At 43.7% G+C, this 22,714-nt stretch overlaps 1 protein-coding gene across 5 annotated transcripts in view; it reads right to left on the bottom strand.

Annotated features, from left to right (window-relative positions):
* PTPRT (protein tyrosine phosphatase receptor type T) overlaps positions 1-22,714 on the bottom strand; it is a 707,111-nt gene that overhangs the window by 226,951 nt on the left and 457,446 nt on the right. For all 5 annotated transcript variants that reach the window (XM_034787359.1, XM_034787363.1, XM_034787360.1 and 2 more), the window contains exons 8-9: positions 16,747-17,043; positions 6,919-7,028 (exon numbers count right to left, since the gene is read on the bottom strand). In XM_034787359.1, coding sequence (XP_034643250.1) covers positions 6,919-7,028; positions 16,747-17,043 — 407 coding nt within the window. The remainder of the gene's footprint in view (positions 1-6,918; positions 7,029-16,746; positions 17,044-22,714) is intronic.

The following is a 22,714-nucleotide window of genomic DNA, read 5'->3' as shown; positions in this document are numbered from 1 at the left end:
GGAAGGGACCTCAGAAGGTCATCTAGTCCAACCCCCTGCTCAAAGCAGGACCAATTCCCAACTAAATCAACCCAGCCAGGGCTTTGTCAAGCCGGGCCTTAAAAACCTCCAAGGAAGGAGATTCCACCACCTCCCTAGGTAATGCATTCCAGTGCTTCACCACCCTCCTAGTGATATAGTGTTTCCTAATATCCAACCTAGACCTCCCCCACTGCAACTTGAGACCATTGCTCCTTGTTCTGTCATCTGCCACCACTGAAAACAGCCGAGCTCCATCCTCTTTGGAACCCCCCTTTAAGTAGTTGAAAGCACCTATCAAATCCCCCCTCATTCTTCTCTTCTGGAGACTAAACAATCCCAGTTCCCTCAGCCTCTCCTCATAAGTCATGTGCTCCAGCCCCCTAATCATTTTTGTTGCCCTCCACTGGACTCTTTCCAATATTTCCACATCCTTCTTGTAGTGTGGGGCCCAAAACTGGACACAGTACTCGAGATGAGGCCTCACCAATGTCGAATAAAGGGGAACGATCACGTTCCTCGATCTGCTGGCAATGCCCCTACTTATACAGCCCAAAATGCCGTTAGCCTTCTTGGCAACAAGGGCACACTGTTGACTCATATCCATCTTCTTGTCCACTGTGACCCCTAGGTCCTTTTCTGCAGAACTGCTACCTAGCCATTCGGTCCCTAGTCTGTAGCAGTGCATAGGATTCTTCCGTCCTAAGTGCAGGACTCTGCACTTGTCCTTGTTGAACCTCATCAGGGTTTTTTTGGCCCAATCCTCTAATTTGTCTAGGTCCCTCTCTATCTGATCCCTACCCTTCAGCGTATCTACCACACCTCCCAGTTTAGTGTCATCTACAAACTTGCTGAAAGTGCAGTCCACACCATCCTCCAGATCATTAATAAAGATATTAAACAAAACTGGCCCCAGGACTGACCCTTGGGGCACTCCACTTGAAACTGGCTGCCAACTAGACATGGAGCCATTGATCACTACCTGTTGAGCCCAACAATTTAGCCAGCTTTCTATCCACCTTACAGTCCATTCATCCAGCCCATACTACTTTAACTTGGCGGCAAGAATACTGTGGGAGACCATATCAAAAGCTTTGCTAAAGTCAAGGAATAACACATCCACTGCTTTCCCCTCATCCACAGAGCCAGTTATCTCATCATAGAAGGCAATTAGGTTAGTCAGGCACGACTTCATCTTAGTGAATCCATGCTGACTGTTCCTGATCACTTTCCTCTCCTCTAAGTGTTTCATAATTGATTCCTTGAGGACCTGCTCCATGATTTTTCCCGTATACCAGCACAATCCATGATTCTTCTTGTTTGCCTGAACACTTGCTTGAAAACCTATCGATCTGCCTGTCTGTTATGTTCACCTGTATACCTAGCTACCCGTTAACCCAGCTATAGAGCTGTTGATCTTAATCTCCATTCTGTTACTTACTTTTATATCAATCTGTGCATCTCCCTTACGGTTTACCATATATCGGCACCTACCATCTCTTCACATGCTCATTATATTAACTGCCTACCTGCTCACCCATTACCATCCTTCACTAACTTCTGTAGGATATACTATAATGTCTTTGCCTCTCGCTCCACATAACTGGTGTCTTAATATTTTCAGCATCCTGTTGATCATAATTTCAATCCTGAGCTATCCTACTGCCTTGGACAGGAGCTTTCTGCTTCCTGAGAATAGAATCTAGTTGCATTCTGATTTGTAGATCTGTAGGGTTCTTTCTTTAAAATCCAGCTGTGCTGTATCCAGTGAAACAATTCTCAAACCTATTGTATTTTTTTTAAAGGCAGTCTTAAAAGCAAGGCTGTAGCTGTGTGTTATTTAACATTCAATGCCAGACCCCAAGAGCAATATGAAGGATAAATGTCAATCAGTTGCAACTTGAATAGTCAAAGAGGCTCATTATGGTCCTTTCATTCTGTTTAAGCTCTTTCGAGTTATACATAGTCATTACAAACTTAGTGATTTTTGACTGCTAAACAAATTGCTTACTGAAGATTTTGCTGCTGCATTTTAACCCAGTTCTTCATGTGAAATCTGCATGTGCAAATTGTGATGGCAATTTGTGAGATGTGGACACCTGTCTGCCAGACAATTGTGAGAATAATAGAGAGGCTTAATGTGAAAAATCTGCCTTGAGGTAAAGTAAATGGAATGTTAGTGGGATACCCAACTTATTTATTTATAATAGGTGCTATTTTTAGGAAAGGTGCTTCTTGTTCTTAAAAACACAACCACTCTAGTTCATAGATTAGGGATGTTTCTTTATTGGCAGTATTTCTTTAAAACCTCCCACCACTGCAATACTGCTAGTGCAGGTCATTGGTGACAGGAAACAAAAGAAGTAGCAGCACAGACCAGCCACTGACATTTTAACCAAGGCATCAGCAGAATCCATTGAGAGCAGGTCAAGATAATGCTGTGGTAAGGATGCCTGAATTCTGCCTAAAATAGCACTTCATCTATTGCTAGTACTGGTGGAACTACACTAGTGCTACACTCGTGATGTGAAATTTTAAAGATAAATACCACCGTAGACAAAACTGATGGGTACTAACTACCCATACAGCTGAACTTGAGATTAAGCAGATCTATCCATCTTAGATGATGCATAAGTGAGAGGTACCTTTGCACAAAGGCACTAAACAATTAGGGAGCACAGAGTTCAATTGCTACCCAATTCCCTCAGGCAGCAAGGTTAGGCATATATCTATATGTGCCAAGAACTGTGCTTTATTTAAATAGGCATTGTCGAAAGGATGTATCTCCACTTTCACTCTAAACACAGAGAGCCCTGGGTTTAGATTGATTTCTTGTGTTATGGAGTTCCACGACTTGAAATCTACAGTTGAGAATATACTGACCGCCTCACTAAACTAAGCACACCTGAATAGGTATACCATGCTGGCTCCAACTGCATCATTCATGCTGTGAGTACTTGTCTTGGAGGGCTATGGAGGATGAGGCTATCTGAGGTAATACCTCCATGTCAGTTTGCAAATTTCCCCATACCCAGTAGGAAGCATCTCTGCTTAGAGAGATGTTTGTGTGTTCCATTTTAATTCTCTGGTTGTTTTAGTGCTTAGGTTTCCTCTTTATTGAAGAGAATAGAGGAAGAGGAACAACTGGAATTCACCTTGACCGCCCCCCCTACTGATGCAGCCATCAAATGTGCATTGAGTCATTATCAGGAAGGGAAATTTGTGTATGCACACCTCCAATGAGATTCAAGAACTGATCTGACTTAAGAGGCAAAGTCACTGTTATGATGCATCACCGCTCTCTACGCAGTTGCTCAGTCAGAAAAGCAACTCAGATTAATAAGGTCCTTTCAATGACCTGTGCCCACAGGTCATGTTTAGCAGCAAGTCTCTTTAAGAATTAAAAGGAGGATTTTTTAAATCATTTACACTCCCCAATTTATTTTTATATTCACTTTCCTATAGGTCATTTGTGTTCTCAGAAAATAATTAATTTGCAATTTATACCATCCAGAACAGTTCCTATCAGCATAAACAAGGGCTTTTATATAATTTGTTATCTGTGTGCATGTAAGACCTTGTAGTGTACCTTTCAAAATGTGCATTTGGAGCTCAAAAAGGGGATAATAATACTGGCTAGATCCAGCTACAGTCTAGACAGGTGAGGTGAAATCTTGCCCAGCCCCAATAGTTTTGAGTTTGTGTCTCAATTGTCATCTACAACCCTATTGCTTATTTTAGTCTAGGACTTTCCCTGAATGGAGATTGTTAGTCATAGAGAATTGTGAAGGAGTTTGGCAATATACACAACCCCCCACCAGAGATTAGGCGGAAGCCACCAAACTCAATTTCTTTTTTGACCCAGGTCACTTCTAAAAATCAGGTTTCCAGATGTGAAAGGCTTAGTGCATTAACCTCCCTGTAACACCCAGCCATCTGAAATCTGCTTTTATTATAGAGGCATCTGGTAGCATTGCTATAGTTACAGACCTGGCTGAAATGGCACACATTTATCAAGAGGAACATCTTTCATATGCAGTCTTTTTATTGTATCAACTCAATCTACATTTTTAATAGACATGAGGCAAGATGACGTAATAGTTTATGAATTCACATTTAACCTCTGGACAGCAGACTGCAGAACTTACTTTGGCTGCAATGTATAAGAGTTTGGTGGTCTCAAACTAGTCTTTGTTTGTTCACTCTAAAAACAAACCCTGTTTGACATCACTGGCACTGCCTCCCAAGGGGTCCATTAGGACGAGAGAGCAGGTGGTCTGCTGGTCAGAACTCAGGGGAAGTGGGAATGTTATGGAAGGGAAATCTTCATAGACTCTGTTGGGCTGTGTAACAGTTTACCATCTGCATGCTTGTCCCCAAAATAATTTTGTGCGCTCTTCCACTACGAAAAAAGAAACCAAACTGTAAATGGTTCCCATCCCTCTATATCACCCCACTCTGAAGAGAGTCAGCAAGATTTTAGAGTAATAAGCAGGATAATTCTTTCTGATATACCCATCAACACAGATTTATTTATATAAACTATGTGCTCATTCTTTAGCTCACTCAACATCCTGCAGCAGAAATGGAGACCACCATTGTTCTTTGCAACCCTAACAATTGTTTTAGATCCGTTTAGGCCTTCAAAAGCTACCTTCACAAGGAAAGAGGCTTTACGCTCTTTTTTTTAAGTGAAAGCTGGGATCCCACCTCACATTTCTAGTTTCCCAAAAGCAGGTGGGATTGCAGCAGGGGATATCACTGGGCTTGAAAGTCAGCTCTGGACTGTACCTTAACAAGCCGAATGCTGTTAGCTCCTCCTTTTTACTAAATTGCCTTACTGATACTATTTTGTAAATTGTTCCTGTCTCTTGCCTTATGGGCTCCAAAAGGTGACAATTAGTACATTCATCCAGTGCAGTGTCTGCTCACAGGTTAGCCCTTTAAGTCATGAGATTGTCAGTTCAGAGTCTCTTACACAGTTGCCTTCTTTCAAACAGGTTAGGTGCACAACCTCATACCAAAGAAGATCAGATCCTGCTCTCTTAGGCAGAGAGATCTGCTCTAACAGGGCATTCCTGGTTAGGAAGCGGTATAGCTACAGTGTAATACAGTCCTTAAGGGTTCAGTCTGGCCTTTATAGCACAGAGCAGTTTATATGCTGCTCTAAATAATGCTAAAGGCTGCAACAGTCCCTGGCTGGTTCCAAGACTGGTAGAATGGAAAGATGGCTTAATGAAGTTCAACAAGATTCAGGAATCTGTCCCTTAATTTGCGCATGTGATTAATATGAATGAATGCACAAACTGAGCAATTGCATGTACAAATGGACAATTCTGATCATTTGCACATTTACTCCATCTGTGTGCCTAACCTTCAAAATCCATACTCTTTCACAGAACTTCTGGAAAAGATATGTCACTCTCCAGGTAAACTGCATCTATATTTCCCCTTCATGTCACCAAGGGCACCCACTTTCAGGATCCCTTCCCGTCATCATCTCTGTGGGTAGAAAATCATTGTCTCTCTCCCTTCTGATTGAGATATTTCCAGGTTGAACAGTTCCCTGCCTTCAGCGTGTTATTCCCAGCAAGACTAATAATAGCATAACTTCCCTCAGTTATAAGTTAGCACACAGTTCTCTCTCAGGAAACATATTTTATTCTGGAGATAAACAAACTACAGGAAAAAAACATTTAAAACAATAAAAGGAACCTACAATTATGCCAATAATCTTACCAGAGAATAATCCCCACCTCCTACCCAATCTGCACAAGGTCAGCATCAGTCCTCCCAACCCTTCCTTCAGGATTGGGGTCCTCTGTGGACCTCCTGATGATTTGCTGGATCAGAACAAAAAGCCCTGAGCATATTGAAAACCAGGCTATTTATCAAAAAATCCTCTCTGTCTGTTGGTCCCTGGAGAATCCAGTTTGAACTAGTATATGCAAAACTCTCCAGAGGTGGCTTCAAAGGGCTGATAACTGGAGGAATTACATTAGCATACCTGCTCCTCCTAGAGAGTTTACATACAATCTCGCCATAATAAACAATTGATTTTTAATAAAATGGACCCCAAAGGCATGAAACTCATTTCAATAAGGTCTAAACCAATTCAGTAAGATTTCAGTAAGGTTTGTCCAAGATATTGCAGAATATTGTTATTTCTGTCATAGGATGTTCCATCACTTTATAGATGAGGCACCAGATTTCAGATTAATGGCATACATCCTTTGATAGGTTCCTACCCATTATGCTAGGCACAGTACAAAAGACGCATATCCCCTCCCCCAACAGGTTTACCCCTGAAGACAAAGGATAGGTATACCACACAAGTGAAGTTATCAGAGTGAAGATTGTATTATGAAGACATAGCTAAAGCTTTGGATAACACATTTTTATTAGACATAGGGATTAAACCAAATTCCATGAGGGGGCTGACAGAGTGAGAGTACTTAATAAGGAAGGTGCTTATTGGCTGCATTTTGTGAAAACCGGAAGGAAACTATATGGCAGAGAAAGGAAGTGGCTGCAGTATTCAAGATGGGAGATAATGAAAGCCTGAAAGCATTATAGCTCTAGGGGCAGAAAGGATGGAAAGTATATCTTGGAAATGCTGTGGAGGAATAAATGGCAGAATTTGCGATGACCTGGATGTGGGGCAATGGAGATAGTTAAGGGTCACATTTGGATGTGATTTAAAGTAGAACTATTTATTAGATCACACATTTCAGTGGCAGCAGCAAGGTACCACGAAGATTCTCACCTATTTTATTTAAGTCTCCTTTAAACACCTACTGAAATCTCTGAAACATCATGGCTATGCTGACCAATACACTTGCGCACACATGGAACAGGTCCTCTGGTAGATACTCTTTCACAGCAATCTGTTCTTCTTACCTCATAGAGTGTAATGATACCATTGGTCTCATTTGGAGGCTTCCACTGAACATAGATCTTTTCTTCAAAGGGTCCTCCTTGGATAGATTCTAGGGGAACAGGTCCAGGAACTATAAAAGAAAAGAGTGGAAAGTCAGTAACTCTCCACAACAGTCTCCTGTGTATCCCAGAGAGGCTGAAGTCTTCCAGCAATGGTGCTCTAGAGCTGAGAAAACATACACTCTGGGCCAAACGGGAACATTTAAAAAGGTATTAGTACCCATTACTATTGGTCCATTCTTGACCTTGGGGTCCAAACATGAAAACTCACGTACTGAATATTAACAACAAACACACTCTAATGTAAAGTCGCTGCTATCTTCCAATGTTTCAGTGATCCACCATACCTAGCTCCATCAGCATGACAGAGGCAACTTATTGAGAGTATTTATCACAGAATCAGAGGTTATAGAAGATACAAATAGCAATTTAATGTATTGCCAGCTAGTGCTTTGTTTGTATATCTGCACACCCCCCAGGTTTCCCTATCCCCAACATGATCATGCAAGAAATTGCCTACTTCTATTGCCAAGAAATTATGCATTTATAATTGTACCATTTATCATGTATCCAGGTATCTATAGATATTTCATTTTGTTATTAAATGTGTATATTTTATTTTCCAACTTACCTCATTTCTTTTAAATATTAAAACAATACAAATACATTCCCTACATAAAAATAAATTGAACAAGTGTGCATGATTTAACATAGCCTCAAATATAGCAACTTGTGTCATACAGTCATAATACATAGAACCTCAGAGTTACAAATACCTCAGAGGTTGTTCGTAACTCTGAAATGTTCATAACTCTCAACAAAATGTTATGGTTCTTTCAAAAGTTTACAACTGAACATTGATTTAATACAGCTTTGAAACTTTACTATGTGGAATAAAAAAGCTGCTTTCCCTTTATTTTAGTAGTAGTTTACGTTTAACACAGTACTGTACTGTGTTTATTTGTTTTGTTTGTCTCTGCTGCTTCCTGATTGTGTAGTACAGGGATGGGCAAACTTTTTGGGCCAAGGGCCACATCTGGGTGGGGAAATTGTATGCAGGGTCGGGGCAGGGGGTTAGGGTACGGGAGGGAGGGAGTGCAGGGTGTGGGAGGGGGTGTGGTGTGCAGGAAGGGGCTCGGGGCAAGGGATTGGGGCAGAGGAGGGGTGTGGAGTGTATGAGGGGACTTGGAAGGGGGTTGGGGTGCAGGAGGGGGTTCAGGGTAGGTGTGCAGGAGGGGTGCAGACTGCGGCAGGGGGCTCAGGGCAGGGGTTTGGGGTGCGGGGTATACAAGGGGGCTCAAGGCAGGGAGTTGAGGTGTGATGTGCAGGCAGGGGGCTTAGGTCAGGGAGTTGGGGGGCAGGAGGGGTTCGGGCTCCAGCCCGGCGCTGCTTACCTAAAACGGCTCCAGGATGGCAGCCCTGTATGCCTACCCTGTATGCCTACCCTGTCCCCAGCCCCGCGCTGCTCTAGGAAGCGCTGCGGCCTCTGGGGGAAAAGGGGCGGAGGACTCCACGTGCGCTGCCCTTGCCACGCCTCCAGGTACCTCCCCCAAAGCTCCCATTGGCCGCAGTTCCCTGTTCCCGGCCAATGGGAGCTGCGGGGAGCGGGGCCTGGAGGCAAGGGCAACGCCAGGAGTGGGGCCACAAGAATGTGGTGCCGGCCGCTTGTGAAAGCGTTGCGGGGCCCGTGGCCCCACAGGGGGCAATCCAGCAGGCCGGATCCAAAGCCCTGAGGGGCCGGATCCGGCCTGAGTGCCGTAGTTTGCCCACCCTGGTGTAGTACTTCTGTTTCCAAATGAAGTATCTGGTTGACTGGTCAGTTTGTAACTCTGATGTTCGTAACTCTGAGGTTCTACTGTAGTAATATTTAGCTCTTACAAAGTACTTTCACCAAAGTCCTCTCTACAGAAGTGATTAAACAATATTATCCCCACTTCACAGAAGTGGTAACTGAGGCACAAACATGCTTAGATCTCAAAAGTGCTCACATGGATCCACTGCAGAATTGGAAGCTGAATAACTTTAAGTCACATAGAAAATCAGTGATGGAGCTGAGAACAAAACACAGTTTGGTACTCTGCTTACTGGACTAGGTGACCCATAATTCAGGAGACACAACAATAAACACCCCTATTGTTGTTGCTGGGTCAACACATACTGATCTAACCTTTCAAGCTTTACTTCAACAGCACATTGTCTTAAACCTTAGATGACAGTGCCAGTAAATATTTGTTTATATAAGATTTGCTTAAGTACTCTGTAGGAGTCATTTGTCTCAAAAGTGTAATGGATTTGTGTTTAAAGCATCAGATATAACAGGATTCATGCTTTATTTGTTTTGGTATGCCACTGAGTTTAAAATAGCATAAGACTTCGGTTTTGTGTACAAGCAAAACCAACCTAAAATAACTAGGGATTGAGCCATGAAGACCTCCTTTAAGATGTAAATAAATGAGCTAAGCCAAATTTTCTTCTTTTCTTCCCAGCCTTTTGGATAATTTTATTCCCTATCTTATCTCCTGTTTCCTGTCTGAGGTAATCTTCCATCATCATCACAAACAATTCTTTAATGGGTTCCTTTTCTTCCCCTTTTGCTCTGTGTGCACTTTCTGGTTGAGTTCTAGGAATAAAGTTATTCACGTCATAATTTTATTCTTAAAATGTATTTACAGGCAGAATGCTAACTACTACAATCTTCTTTGTCTTTTGGACATTGACGTAGAATTAAACCAGGCACTTTCCAATCACTGAGTGAAGCTGTGATGGAAGGAAATACCCAGTATGAAGGACTGATATTGCACAGCTGTATCTTTCTCTTCTTTAATGGATGGACATCTTTGTTTATGTATCAGCAACAGGAAGTGTTTTCATTTTGTTTTGTTTTTTGCTACAGTCAGTATTTAAGGATCAGCTCTGGCTTCAGAAAAAATTAAACTGTCTTCAGCTTGGTGCACAAGTAATGCAGCTACCGATGACAGCCAGACAATGGAGAACACATTCAAGAGCCACTCCTTTCTGCTGTGGTGAAGATTCCCCAGAAGGAAGATTAAGATTTGCCGTATTCAAGAGTAAGAGAGAGAGAGATTCCCATTTGGCTCACATTGCAAAGCTGCAGCCTATTAACTAGTAGGGTCATGATTTAAGTATAAGATATTGTAAAGAGGGTAAACAAAGGAAGGCCAATTGTTAGCCATGGCCACTTCAGTTGTATGTCCAAATCCCACACCTGGACGCTCAACTTGGTATGCAGGCACATGAGTTCCTGCATTACACACTGTGACAAAGTTCCTCCTCTATCTTGGTGGATCCTGCGCTTATTGACGGATTTTTCTTACCTCAGAGATTCACCATGTGGGTTGGGGAACAGCCCAGAGACCTTCCTCTCTGGAAGAACCCACAGTCCAGGTCAATTGGGAGGTTTGGGGGGAACCTGGGCCCGCCCTCTACTCCGGGTTCCAGCCCAGGGCCCTGTGGACTGCAGCTGTCTATAGTGCCTCCTGTAACAGCTGCATGACAGCTACAACTCCCTGGGCTACCTCACCATGGCCTCCTCCAAACACCTTCCTTATTCTCACCACAGGACCTTCCTCCTGGTGTCTGATAACGCTTGTGTTCCTCAGTCCTCCAGCAGCACACCCTCTCACTCTCAGCTCCTTGCGCCTCTTGCTCCCAGCTCCTCACACTCACGCCACAAACTGAAGTGAGCTCCTTTTAAAACCCAGGTGCCCTGATTAGCCTGCCTTAATTGATTCTAACAGCTTCTTCTTAATTGGCTCCAGGTGTCCTAATTAGCCTGCCTGCCTTAACTGGTTCTCACAGGTTCCTGATTACTCTAGTGCAGCCCCTGCTCTGGTCACTCAGGGAACAGAAAACTACTCATCCAGTGACCAGTATATTTGCCCTCTACCAGACTCCTGTACCCCACTGGTCTGGGTCTGTCACAACACCTAAGTAGCAATAACCGCATCCAAATGTGAGATGTAACTTCCTATTAAGCTGGTCAGATTGAGAAGCTGTACAGTTTGTCCAACCAACTGGTGGGAGACGGACAACTGTAGTACCTGGTCACCAGCTTGCTCACACCACACTTCTCTCTCGGCAGTATCACATGAAAGGCTATGACACCTCCAGTTTGGTTTGATCACATTTTGGCTCATTTAAGTGGGCATACTGGTGGAGGCGGGGTTGATGTGTTTGAGAGATTAGACTCCCCTAGACCAGATGTTTTACTAACATTCAGTGGGAGGGAGAGCAGGGGACATGGAAAAATCTTTAAAAATAGTACTATCTGAGTAAACATTGACTGATGGAAAGAACCTCACAAGAGCTCCATTTTACTAAGTGGAAAAAAGAATAAAGGAATATTGCAAGTTCTCCTGAAAACCTCGAACAAGGAACTTTGAAATAAGTGTGCCATCTCTGGACAAGTTGGTTCAGCATGCTTGAGGCTAACAGACACAAAAGAGTGTTAGTATCTTGCATAAACCGTAGACAGGCAAAAGTACAGATGGACTTATATGAGAAAGGATTGTCTCCTCAAGATTACAGTGTTCAGTGGGCATAAGGGGCCAGGAGATTGAGGACACTTGGTCTCTAGAAATGAGGTGGTGAACTGAAAACGTTTAGGGCCAAGTTCTGTTCTGACATATAGCTGTGAGAGTATGCAGCTGTAAGAGTACATATGAGGTCCAGAGTTTACCACATATTATATAGGATTATGGCTCAGACACAAATAAGACACATGCATAGACCCTTGGATTCTCCATTTGTGCACTTTGGTTACATTCCTGGAGATCAGTGCACTGCCCAAGAAACACCCTTTGGTGTCATAGAACAGCTACGCCAAACCACTCCACAGTTCCCACTGAAGCTCTGAGGTTGCAATAGCTCCCACAGTAGCTATACCTCTTTATCGTATGAGGCAATGACTAGTGCAACTGCACAGTGATGGATATATCACACCTCCTCCAATGCTTCCCCTGTTTCTTCCCCACACCTCAAAATCCTTGTAGGACAGCACAGAGATCTGACTCACGAAACTGTGCTCCATCCAGGAGATATATACCCCTGTATGGCTTCAATAACTCTTGCTGCCTGTGCAGCAGAACAACCCTGGTTCCGATGCATTTGATGAGCTCCACATTCAGGGGAGGAAGCAGGGTTTTCCCTTTTAGGAAAACAAAACTATTTTGCCCTTGGAAGGGGGGCCTGGAAGAATTAGAGAAGATAGAACACTTGCATGGTGTTCATCAGAAATTGTTTTCCTCATGTAACCTCCCCTTCTCCCAATACCTTTTCAAAGATCCACTGATCTCCCAGACCTACTGACCATCACCACAGCTCATAATCTCTGTCCAGGAGCAATAGAGATGGAATGCACAATATCTTAGGATGCTACATGAAGTGGCTAGCACAGACACTGCAGAAAACAATGGCAGAGGCACCAGACCCTCATTTTTATGGGCCCATTATATACCAGTCTGCAGTACAGGTGTTTGTATTTTCCTTTAGTGTAGGTCTTGTGCATTTACCACTGTTCCATCAAATATGGTGAATTAACAAGTCTGTGCAGGGAAATGTACCCTATATAGAACCCTACAAGGAAAAAGAGGAGAGGAATAAGTTAAATAGCACCAATGTTCTAACATTTTGGTTACAACATCAAGGAATAATAAAATCCAGTGGAGAATTTAATGTACCCTCCTCTTTCACCCACACAACACTAAAACTCTATCTACACAGATAGGTAGATTGCACCCCGGCATAGAGCTGCTCCAGGGCTGTTCACCTTTATCAATATGAAAGGCTGATTTCCCCAGCAGAGTAACAATTTAAGATTTATCTTTCATTATGATTACAAAGCCACTAAAAATCCACCTACTCAAGCAAAACTCTAATGCTGTGAAAGATAACTAACCAAATGCACTCCCAGTCCTGTCTGACAAAAACTCTGATCATTTCCCTGAATTAATAGAAAGGTCCGCCATCTCCTGGACTTCCCTGTGTGATATACTATAATGCCAGAGCCACTTTCATCGCAGAGAAATTTAGCTCAGCAGTGCCTAATAGCTCAGGCAAGGGAAAGATGCTTCCTTATATCCCATTAGATAGAGTGGATGCTTGCAGCCCATAAGGACTCTTAGTTTGAGTCTCAGCTAACGTGGCTTTGTGATAGAGGGAAATTTCCTGCAATATCCTGGACAAACCCTACTGAATTAAGTTAAACCTTATTGTTTAATACCTTTGGGATCCACTGTAGTAAAAATACAATTGTTTATGTGGCACTGTAGAATTGGGTATAACTTTTCAGGGAGACTGATTAATGGAAAGCTTGCGGAAATGCTTGGAACTTTAAAGAACTGTTTGGGACAATGTGTGAAGTGGGTTTCCTAGGAGGTCCTTGTGAGGCCTTTTGAAGTGATGCCTGGAAAACCCATTGCCTACTGATCACCTGTTCCTGGAAACTCCAGATCAAAGAACACCTTCCACTGTATAAAGGAGGGACTAAACTTTTCATGAGTTCTGAACTCAGGCTCTTATGAACTTGTGACCACAACAGAGATCCCTCTGTAGGGTTTGAAAGGACTAATCACCATAGTAGATTTGGGGGTGATCTCCGATAAGCTTATTAGCATGCAGGTAGGTTCTTTTATTGTTTTCTCTGTGATGCTTTTAACCTAAGAGTAAATGTGCTTGCCCAGAAAAAGCTGTGTAGTAGCTTACCTGTGAGGATTTACACTGTTAGTCTATGAAGAGAAAGCAAGCAGGTCTGCTTAGGCAGTCTATCTTTTGCTGGGAATAACATAATGAAGGCAGGGAACTGTTCAGTCTGGTCACAAAGGAGAGAGACACGTCTCTCCACATAAGAGAGGCGATGACCCAGGGATCCAGAAGCCTCAGGGTGGGTGCCCTTGCTTGACCACTGAGGGGAAGTACAGGTGCTGATACCCTGAACTGTGACAGGCTTAATAATTTCGTGATAATTTTCCTAGCCTATCGCTTGGACATGTCATCCTTCTTTTTGAATCCGTTTACTGGCACCATCTCTTATGGTGGATTCTCTGTAATTTAAAGCCTTTAAATCATGATTTGAGGACTTCAGTAATTAAGCGACAATTCTATGGCCTGCAACGTGCAGGAGATCAGAATAGATGATCATGATGGTCCTTTCTGGCCTTAAATTATATGAGTCTCTCTCTTCTATTGTATCAAATATAAGCTGCTTGTTTTCACTTTCAAGGCCCTTCATAACCTATCATCACTCATTCAGTATTGAAAAGTTGACTCCTGCCTAGGGTTGCCAACTTTCTACTCACACAAAACCGAACACCCTTGCCCCACCCCTCCTCCGAGGCCCCGTCCTCACTCACTCCATCCCCCCTCCCTCTGTCGCTCACTCATTTTCACCAGGCTGGCTCAGGGGGATTGGGTGCAGGAAGGGGTTAGGGCTCCGGGGTGAGGCTAGAAATGAGGAATTAAGGGTGCAGGAGGGGGCTCCGGGCGGAGGCAGTGGGTTGGGATGTGGGAGAGGGTGAGGGCTCCGGCTGAGGGTACGGGCTCTGGGGTGGGGCTGGGGATGATGGGTTTGAGGTACAGGGGGGGCTCTGGGCTGGGGGGTGAAGCCAAGGGGTTCGAAGTATGGGAGGGGGTTCTGGGCTGAGGCAGGGGGTATGGGTACTGGGCTGGGGCCAGAAATGAGGGGTTCAGGGTACAGGAAGGGCTCTGGGCTAGGGCAGGAGCTTGGGGTGCGGGGGAAGGGTGAGTGCTCTGGCTGGAGGTTGAGCTGTGGCGAGGGGCCAGGGATGACGGGTTTGGGGTGTGGGAGGGTGCTCCAGACTGGGATCAAGGGGTTCAGAGGGTGGGAGGGGGATCAGGGCTGTGGCAGGGGGTTGGGGCACAGGAGGGGGGTCAGGGGTGCAGGCTCTGGGTGGCGCTTACCTCAAGCAGCTCCCGGAAGCAGCAGCATGTCCCCATACCGGTTCTACGCAGATGTCCCCATCTGCAGGCGCCACCCCTGCAGCTTCCATTGGCTGCGGTTCCCAGCCAAGGGGAGCGGCGGAGCTGGTGCTTGGGGTGGGGGCAGCACGCAGAGCCCCCTGGCTGCCCCTACGCCTACGAGCAGAAGGGGGGACATGCTGCTGCTTCCGGAAGCTGCACAGAGCCACAACAGGCAGGGACCCTGCCTTAACCTTGCTGCGCTACCGAGCGGACTTTAATGGCCCAGTCAGCGGTGCTGACCGGAGCTGCCAGGGTTCCTTTTCAAGTAGGTGTTCCAGACGAAAAATGGTCACCTGGTAATCCTACTCCTGCCTCTGATTGGCCCATGATTTCAGTCTCTGTTGCCCACATTAAATGTTCAAAACAAGCACCTTTGTGTTTTCTCCCATGCTGCCCCTCATGCTTGGAAGAAGCTCCCTGTAAACAACCACAACACTACAACATTATCTTCCTTCAAATTCTCCTTTGTCTGAGGTCTACAAAAAAAACTAGACAATGATTGACTGCTGGTGTGCTGAGACCACTGCTTACCATGCTGACCAATACTGTCTCATCGTTTTCTTGTATCTTGTTTCTTGTCTTTTTTGTTCTGTGTTTGTACAGAGCCTCACACATTGGGGTCCTGGGATGCCTAAGCATAGGGTGACCAGATACCAAGTGTGAAAAATTGGGATGAAGGGGTGTGTGTGATGGTAATAGGCACCTATATAAGGAAAAGTCCCGAATATCGGGACTGTCCCTATAAAATGGGGACATCTGGTCACTCTACCTAAGCGACACAATAATACAAATATCAATAAATAATAATACATCCTCAAAGCACTTCTTATGGAACAGGAGTGGCAGATTCTGCCCTCATTAATTTAGCATAATAGGTGTACATGATATGTTAGGACACAGTGTGACCTGGAATGTCCAGAATTATGGGAAAAGGTGCATTCTGAAAATTAAATTATGTACAGAAAGCTATATTAAAATTTTAGGTTGGAAAGTTAAGCACTCAAAAGTTTGCAAGTGTCAGAATTGCAGTTGCCTATGGAACCTTCATTCTGGTCCCTTACGCCGCCAACCTGCGCACTGAATAAGGGCAGACCCCTGTGGAAAAGACAGCGTGTGATTCTCTAATTAAAGGTTGCATTATAAGGCATATGCACAAAGTGGCAGAATTAAGGTTGGACACGCAACCATAAATCTCAAATTTCTTAACTTGAATGCCTGACTCTACAACCTAAATAACGTTCTTTATCACATTTGGTATGTAATTTCCTAGGGTGATTGGATTTGTTTTTGTTTTTTGTTAAGGGAAGACAGTAAAATTCTGTTATATAAACTCGTAACAAGCGCAGGTATCAGCAGGGTTTGAACGCTGAGTCTTTGGCACTGCAGCACGCATTTATACTGTTTGAGCTATTAGATTAACCAGCTTCCCCCCTACAATAAATAAAACAAGCCATGGGACTGGAGAAGTTTGTCTCGGGGGTTGGGGGGTGCACTGGGAGTTTAGCACCCAACATTTCCCAGAACTGGGTCCTTTGCTGCTGACTGGCAGACATGAATATTACTTGCAGCTTCACAGTGCTTTACAAACATTATCCATGCCATGAAAAGTAGGTAAATATATATAATCCCTATTTTAATTGCAGCCCAAGGAAATCTGATACGGAACTGATGAGACACCACCTCCAAGCCCACAATGCCATTTTTACCAAGTCATTTCCCCCCCAACAGTTACTTAGAACTTTGCACCATGAAAAAATAAATATTAAAATAAAAAACAAAACATTTTCTTACCATCCTCTTCAGTCTGTACCACCAGCTCCTCGCTTTCCATTTTGCCCTCTGGATTAGAAAGTGCTAGTCTCAACCGGATGGTCATGAAGGGCCGAAGGCCTCGCAAGGTATAATGTGAGGATGTCTGGATGAGTTCCTCTGCTTCGTACTTCTGCTGGTTAAACACGTACTGGTACTGGACTGTTAGGTTGTAGCTGTGGCAACGGGTCACCGCATAACCAAAGGGCTCCCATTGCAAGGTCAGCTGCCGGGAGCGGATGTCAACAACTTCCATACTCTGCGGTCCATGGACTGGATCTGTGCAACAAGTGAAAGAAATGAAAAGGCTTTAAAGGAGGCAGGCATCCGTGGATCTCTCAGTGTGCATTATCTATAGTACTTATGGCCCAACTTGCTATAGTAGCTGAGCACCTGGCTATCTTTAATGAATTTGTCCTCACAACACCCCCGTGAGGTAGGAAAAAGGTGTTATTATCGCTGTTCTGCAGACGGGGAACTGAGGCACAGAGAGACTAAATGTCCTGCCCAAGAGAACGGAGGTGGGGCAGTAACTAAACCCAGTTCTCTCACGTCCTAAGCTAATGCCCTAACCACTGCACATCCCTCCTGCACAGAGAATGAGAACATGAGGGTGCAGTATGGAGGTTTATGAGAATGAGTTTGGGAACACCACCGCACTTCACCAGTGCTACTGTTCTCTCTTTTTAAATGCTTGGGAGGCACTCAGACACTTGGTCTAGTCTACTCCTATGCCCTATTGCCAAAGCCTTTAGTGAGTTATTAGATTAACATCTCACCATTCCTAAATCCCACACTACTGGGAAATTTCTCAAAGAGGAAAAATATTGAAAGTAATGTTTTAGAATCTCACACTTTTTTCCCCCCCAAATACACATTAATATCGTGATTTTAATGTCCAATATAACAGGACCTTCCAGAGCCAGTACTAGGCACCTAATGCTATGGATACATGCTGTAAAAGATTATAATAGATACTATATAATAAATGAACTGCTGTATATCCCCACTGGACTGTTAGGAATCTCCCTTTCCCACATTTATAGCCCTAATGAGTCACATGTTATCACACCTTAAATATGTCATGGGTATAGAACTGTATATTTCTGTACCTCAGACCAGTGCAAGTTTGGAGTGATTATAGGAAACATTCCTCTGGAAATTTTTTTTCTTTTTAAATGGTGGCTATTTGAAAGTGCCCATGGATCTAGAACATTCATAGAGGCCGCAGCAGAGGTTAATTATTGGTTGAAGGGAGAAGTGGTCATATAAGTACCATTTATGAGATGAATACCACAGCGACAGAGGTAATATAAAGTCCTAATGAAGTTCATTCATTATTCTTTCTACAGACTCAGCTTGAGGTAAAGATGCATGTGTAAGAATAATTTTCACTTGGTGTTGCCTATTTATGTTTACAGCATAGCTTTGACCACTTTAAAAAGTGAATGTGAGAGTGTATAGTTGTATTTTACACAAAGATTGAGGGATGAATGAGTGAATGATTGAGATGCATTAGGTGGTAAATATACTACGTATACACACACACACACACACACACACACATTTTTGAATGGGTATTTCTCAAAATTGTATGGTATTTTAAAGTTTTAATTAATCATCCCTCAATCAATGCTACAAGAGTGCACATGTACGAATGCAGGAGAGAAAATTAGTGAAATACATATAATTTTCATCTGCAACTTCTTAATATTAGAGCATAATTTAAAATATTTTACCCACAAATTTTGCCGTCTCTCAATTTCAAACCACAGAAAGACTACTACTTTTTTTTTAAAATAAAAACAAAAACAGTCATAAGGAAAACAAAATAGTTTTAGAAAGAAAGAGAGAGAGAAATAAAGGGGGGAAAATGCCCTCTAGAATTTGTTATGAAGTGAAGAACAACAAACAAAGCATCTCCTCTTCTGCTAATGTAAGAGCAGAGAACATACTAATGGTCGGTGAGACACGTCTCACTGCAAAATTTGTAACCATTAACAATGGGGCAATAACTACTTCAGAAATGAACATTTCATATATATTAAAATACACACGTGTGCACTTTAAAAATAGGACACTAAAACTAGGTGATTTACAGCATGCAACTATGGTTTAGAATTTCAAATCTCTCGTATAGTAATTGCTATTGTATTCTGTTTTTTATAATCATTCTTGGCACTTGCATAGCTTATTCAATGACTGGTTGCTGGACTTTTTACAAACAATGAAGCCTCAATCCCCACATTGTGAGGGAAACTTTATCCTCATTTTAAAGAGGAATAAACGGAGGCACAGAGAGGTTTAAGTGGCTTGTCCAGGAACACACACAGTCCTCCGCAGAACTTTAGAACTGACACCTAGTTTCCTGCTCCAGCCATTATATAACACTTTCCCTAGAAAACACATTTAACACTTTCCATTTAATAACAGCAGCTATTTCTGAGGTGAAAGCTGGTAACTAGTCACCAGGATACAGCAACACAACTGAGAGTGCGATTTGCGGGGGGAAATGAAAAAATCTTATACCCAGCTGAAACTATCATGGGAGATACAGGCAGGCAAAACAATTACCTAGACGGGAATGTAGTGAAGCCACTGGGATCTAAAAGCAACTATGCAGAAGGGACTACAGAATTTTAAAATGACAAATGGCCAGGCCCTAAACAGAATTTCTCACTCAAAAGATGATGCCTCTCCCAGCACAGCACCACGTAACACACTGATGGGGTTTAGGTTCAGTGTGGTCTCATCCCGAACTATCTTTTGACTAATCCCCTCCACCCTTACCTCCAATCTGCGATCTCTGTTCATTTAGTTACTATTTACCAAAGCATTTGGTACAATTCCTATTTAAGTTAACAAGTGCTGCTGGCCTCTCCGGGAAATGGGGAGGTAGACAATTCCGCACTGTAACCAAGCAGTCTCTTGTTCCTGGAGACCTGTCAGGAAAGTGAAGAGGATGTTGAGACATGGGAGGTGGAAGTCTTGCCAATCATCCAAGGGCTTTATTAAACTGGATATGAAACTGCAGGAGTTTGAAAGCCATTAGTAACAAGCTGAGAACTCCACACATTTCCCCTGAGATGGATCCCTAAAAAGCGGAGATCACTCCAAATGATTTTGGTAACTGGAGCATCTTTACTTCTGAAGAGCCACATGATACAACCATACCGCCTTTCTTTTAAATTTAAAGGGGCAGGGGGAGAGGTAGAAAAAGTGAGCATGCACAGGAAGAGAGACTATTTTTACTTTCAGAAGGGGCAGGAAGGATTTGGGCACACTAGCTGAGCACTGTGTGGAGGGATCTCACCTGAGTGTTCATGCTTTGTGCCGACTAGTAGCCAATCATTGATTTTCATAAGTGAACGAATACATTTGCTGCTCCTGCCACCACACGTAGTTTTAATGAAGGTTTCTACAGAAGGGCGCTGGAACAATTTGTATAGTGGGGGTGTTGAGACTAATTGAACCAAATGGTAAACTCTGTATATACTGGAAACCACTTCAAACCGGAGGGTGTAGCAGCACCCCCAGCATCCCTAGTTCAGGCACCTATGCTTCTATATTTAGAGATACTTATTTCTAGTTCCAGATCTTCACGGCTTATTACCAGACCTTGTGCTGGCCTTAGCCACTTGCCACCCTGTAGTAATTCATCTCTGTCTACCAGGGCCGGCTCCAGCGTTTTTGCTGCCCCAAGTGGTGGGGGGAAAAAAGCAAAAGCCGCGATCGGCGGCACTTCGGCGGCACCTCACCGCCGCTACTTTATTCTGCGGCGGCAATTCAGCGGCAGGTCCTTTCCTCCGAGAAGGACTGAGGGACTCGCTGCCGAAGAGCTGGACCTGCCACCCCTTTCCGTTGGCCGCCCAACCACCTGCTTGCTGGGCTGATGCCTGGAGCCAGCCCTGCAGTCTATCTGCCCCTTTTCTCCTTTAATACCTCTGAAAAACCAGGCTGCTAGAAACACCAGTTGAGCACCAAAAAAACTGAAGCACCCTAAAAGTCAGAGAAAACTTGGGAAAATTTAGATATTCTTGACCTGCCTGAGGACATACAGCAAGCATTAGAGACAAGATTAGAATCAAATGCTTCCGACTTCATATTCCATGCACAATCGTTTAGGATATGCTGCCTCATTAACTGAAGGATATTGTCTAGCAGCGAGGATTTCAGAAGGTGTGATGTATAAGAACAGCTTCCTCACTCAAGTTTCCGGGTTATTTTTGTTCATGAGAAAATGTTGTTTCCCTTTACAGCCATGATATTAGTGTTTTGACACAGGGGCAGGCAGTGGAAAATGGACTGTGTGTGTGTGGTCCTGCCATAACTATACTGTTCAAAAGTTATGGGTTTCTGAAGATAATGATGGGCTCCTAACAGGCTAGGATATCTATACAGAACATCCATCACTGCAGTGTCTCACTGCTGTGCGGCTTTGTAATGGCGAAACATTGGAAATGTTTAAGACACAAGTTAAAAAAAAAATCAGGCTAGGCAATTGCCTTCACCTTTCGATGTGAGGAAGGGTGCTCTAGTGTTTAGAGATGGGAACAAAGCCAATTAATTCTATTCCTAGTTGATATGGTGTGATGTTAGCCAAACTATTTTGTTTCCAACATCGTATCCTGTCTGACGATCAAGATTACATCTCCACAGGCAGAAATGGATGCAGCATATAAAACAATCAAACTGTATTTGGGACACAACCATTAATCTGAAATTTCTACAACAGAAAAGATGTGAGAAAAAAATATCTTCCTTCCCGATCAGCATTAGTGATCGCTCCCTACCGCTACTCTTATCACAGATGTTTACAGAATGTGAACAATGAACTTTTCTATAGTGGATCACCACCGTAGGCAATTAAAGGAACCAAAAGAATGCGTCTGTGAAAACCATCAGCCCCTGAAAGTGCAAAGACAGGCACATGTCTTTTCAGGCTGCATCAAAGGGAAAGAATATCGAAATAACAAAAGAAATAGGTGGTTCTTCCTTCAGTACTCCCCTTTATTCAGACCCCACATAATCACTAGGAGACTTGAGGCCTCAGAATGCAGCAAGGCAAAAACAAAAACATTCATGCTAGGAGACACCCAGGCAGCTACAGATGGCAATTAAAAACACTATAAAATTTAAAATGGTGATTTAATTATAGTTATTGTCTTTACATTATTCAGGTTATGGAATGAATAATTAACTTGGGGGTGCCTGGTATACGGATGTCAGATTTGGCCACTGCATTGGTGCCATGGGTAAGGATTGCTTCTGATTTTAATGTAACCTCACCCAGACTTCCACCTCAAACCTGAATTAAACAAAAGGTTCTGAAGTTTGACTTTAACTTTCCCCCTAATTTCCTTGCTCATCTCTGCACTTTGTAGTTCCTACCAGGACCAGAAATGTCAGAAACCCACTTCTGTGAGATCTCCATCACAGTTTCCAACAGATACTTAGCATTTTTCTGTAGATTCTCTGAGATACAGCCCTGAGGCCTTTCCTTGATCTTTCATTAGGGTAACCTGCATATTAACTACAAAATAAAGTGTTTAGGCTAAATCTAATGACAGCTTTCAGAGCAGCAGCCCTGTTAGTCTGTATCCGCAAAAAGAACAGGAGTACTTGTGGCATAGATGCCACAAGTACTCCTGTTCTTTAGGTAGGGTTACCATACATCCGGTTTTTCCTGGACATGTCCGGCTTTTTGGCACTCAAACCCCCGTCCGGGGGGAATTGCCAAAAAGCCGAACATGTCCGGGAAAATGCCGGCCAGGCACTTCCCCTCCTGCTGCGGCTCTGCTCCTCCCCTGACTCTTCGGCTCTGTTTAAGAGCCGAGCTGCCCGAGCGCTATGGGCTTCAGACAGCCCCCCTTGCCTCCGGACCCCAGCTGCCGCCCGGGCACTTCCCCCCCGGGCTCCGGCGGTGCAGGGTCCGGAGGCAAGGGGGCTG

This window comes from Trachemys scripta, chromosome 12 (assembly GCF_013100865.1).
Source record: "Trachemys scripta elegans isolate TJP31775 chromosome 12, CAS_Tse_1.0, whole genome shotgun sequence".
In the NCBI taxonomy this organism is placed as follows: Eukaryota; Metazoa; Chordata; order Testudines; family Emydidae; genus Trachemys; species Trachemys scripta.
The sequence above is the reverse complement of the archived record's forward strand: the minus strand, read 5'-3'. Positions and strand labels throughout refer to the sequence as shown.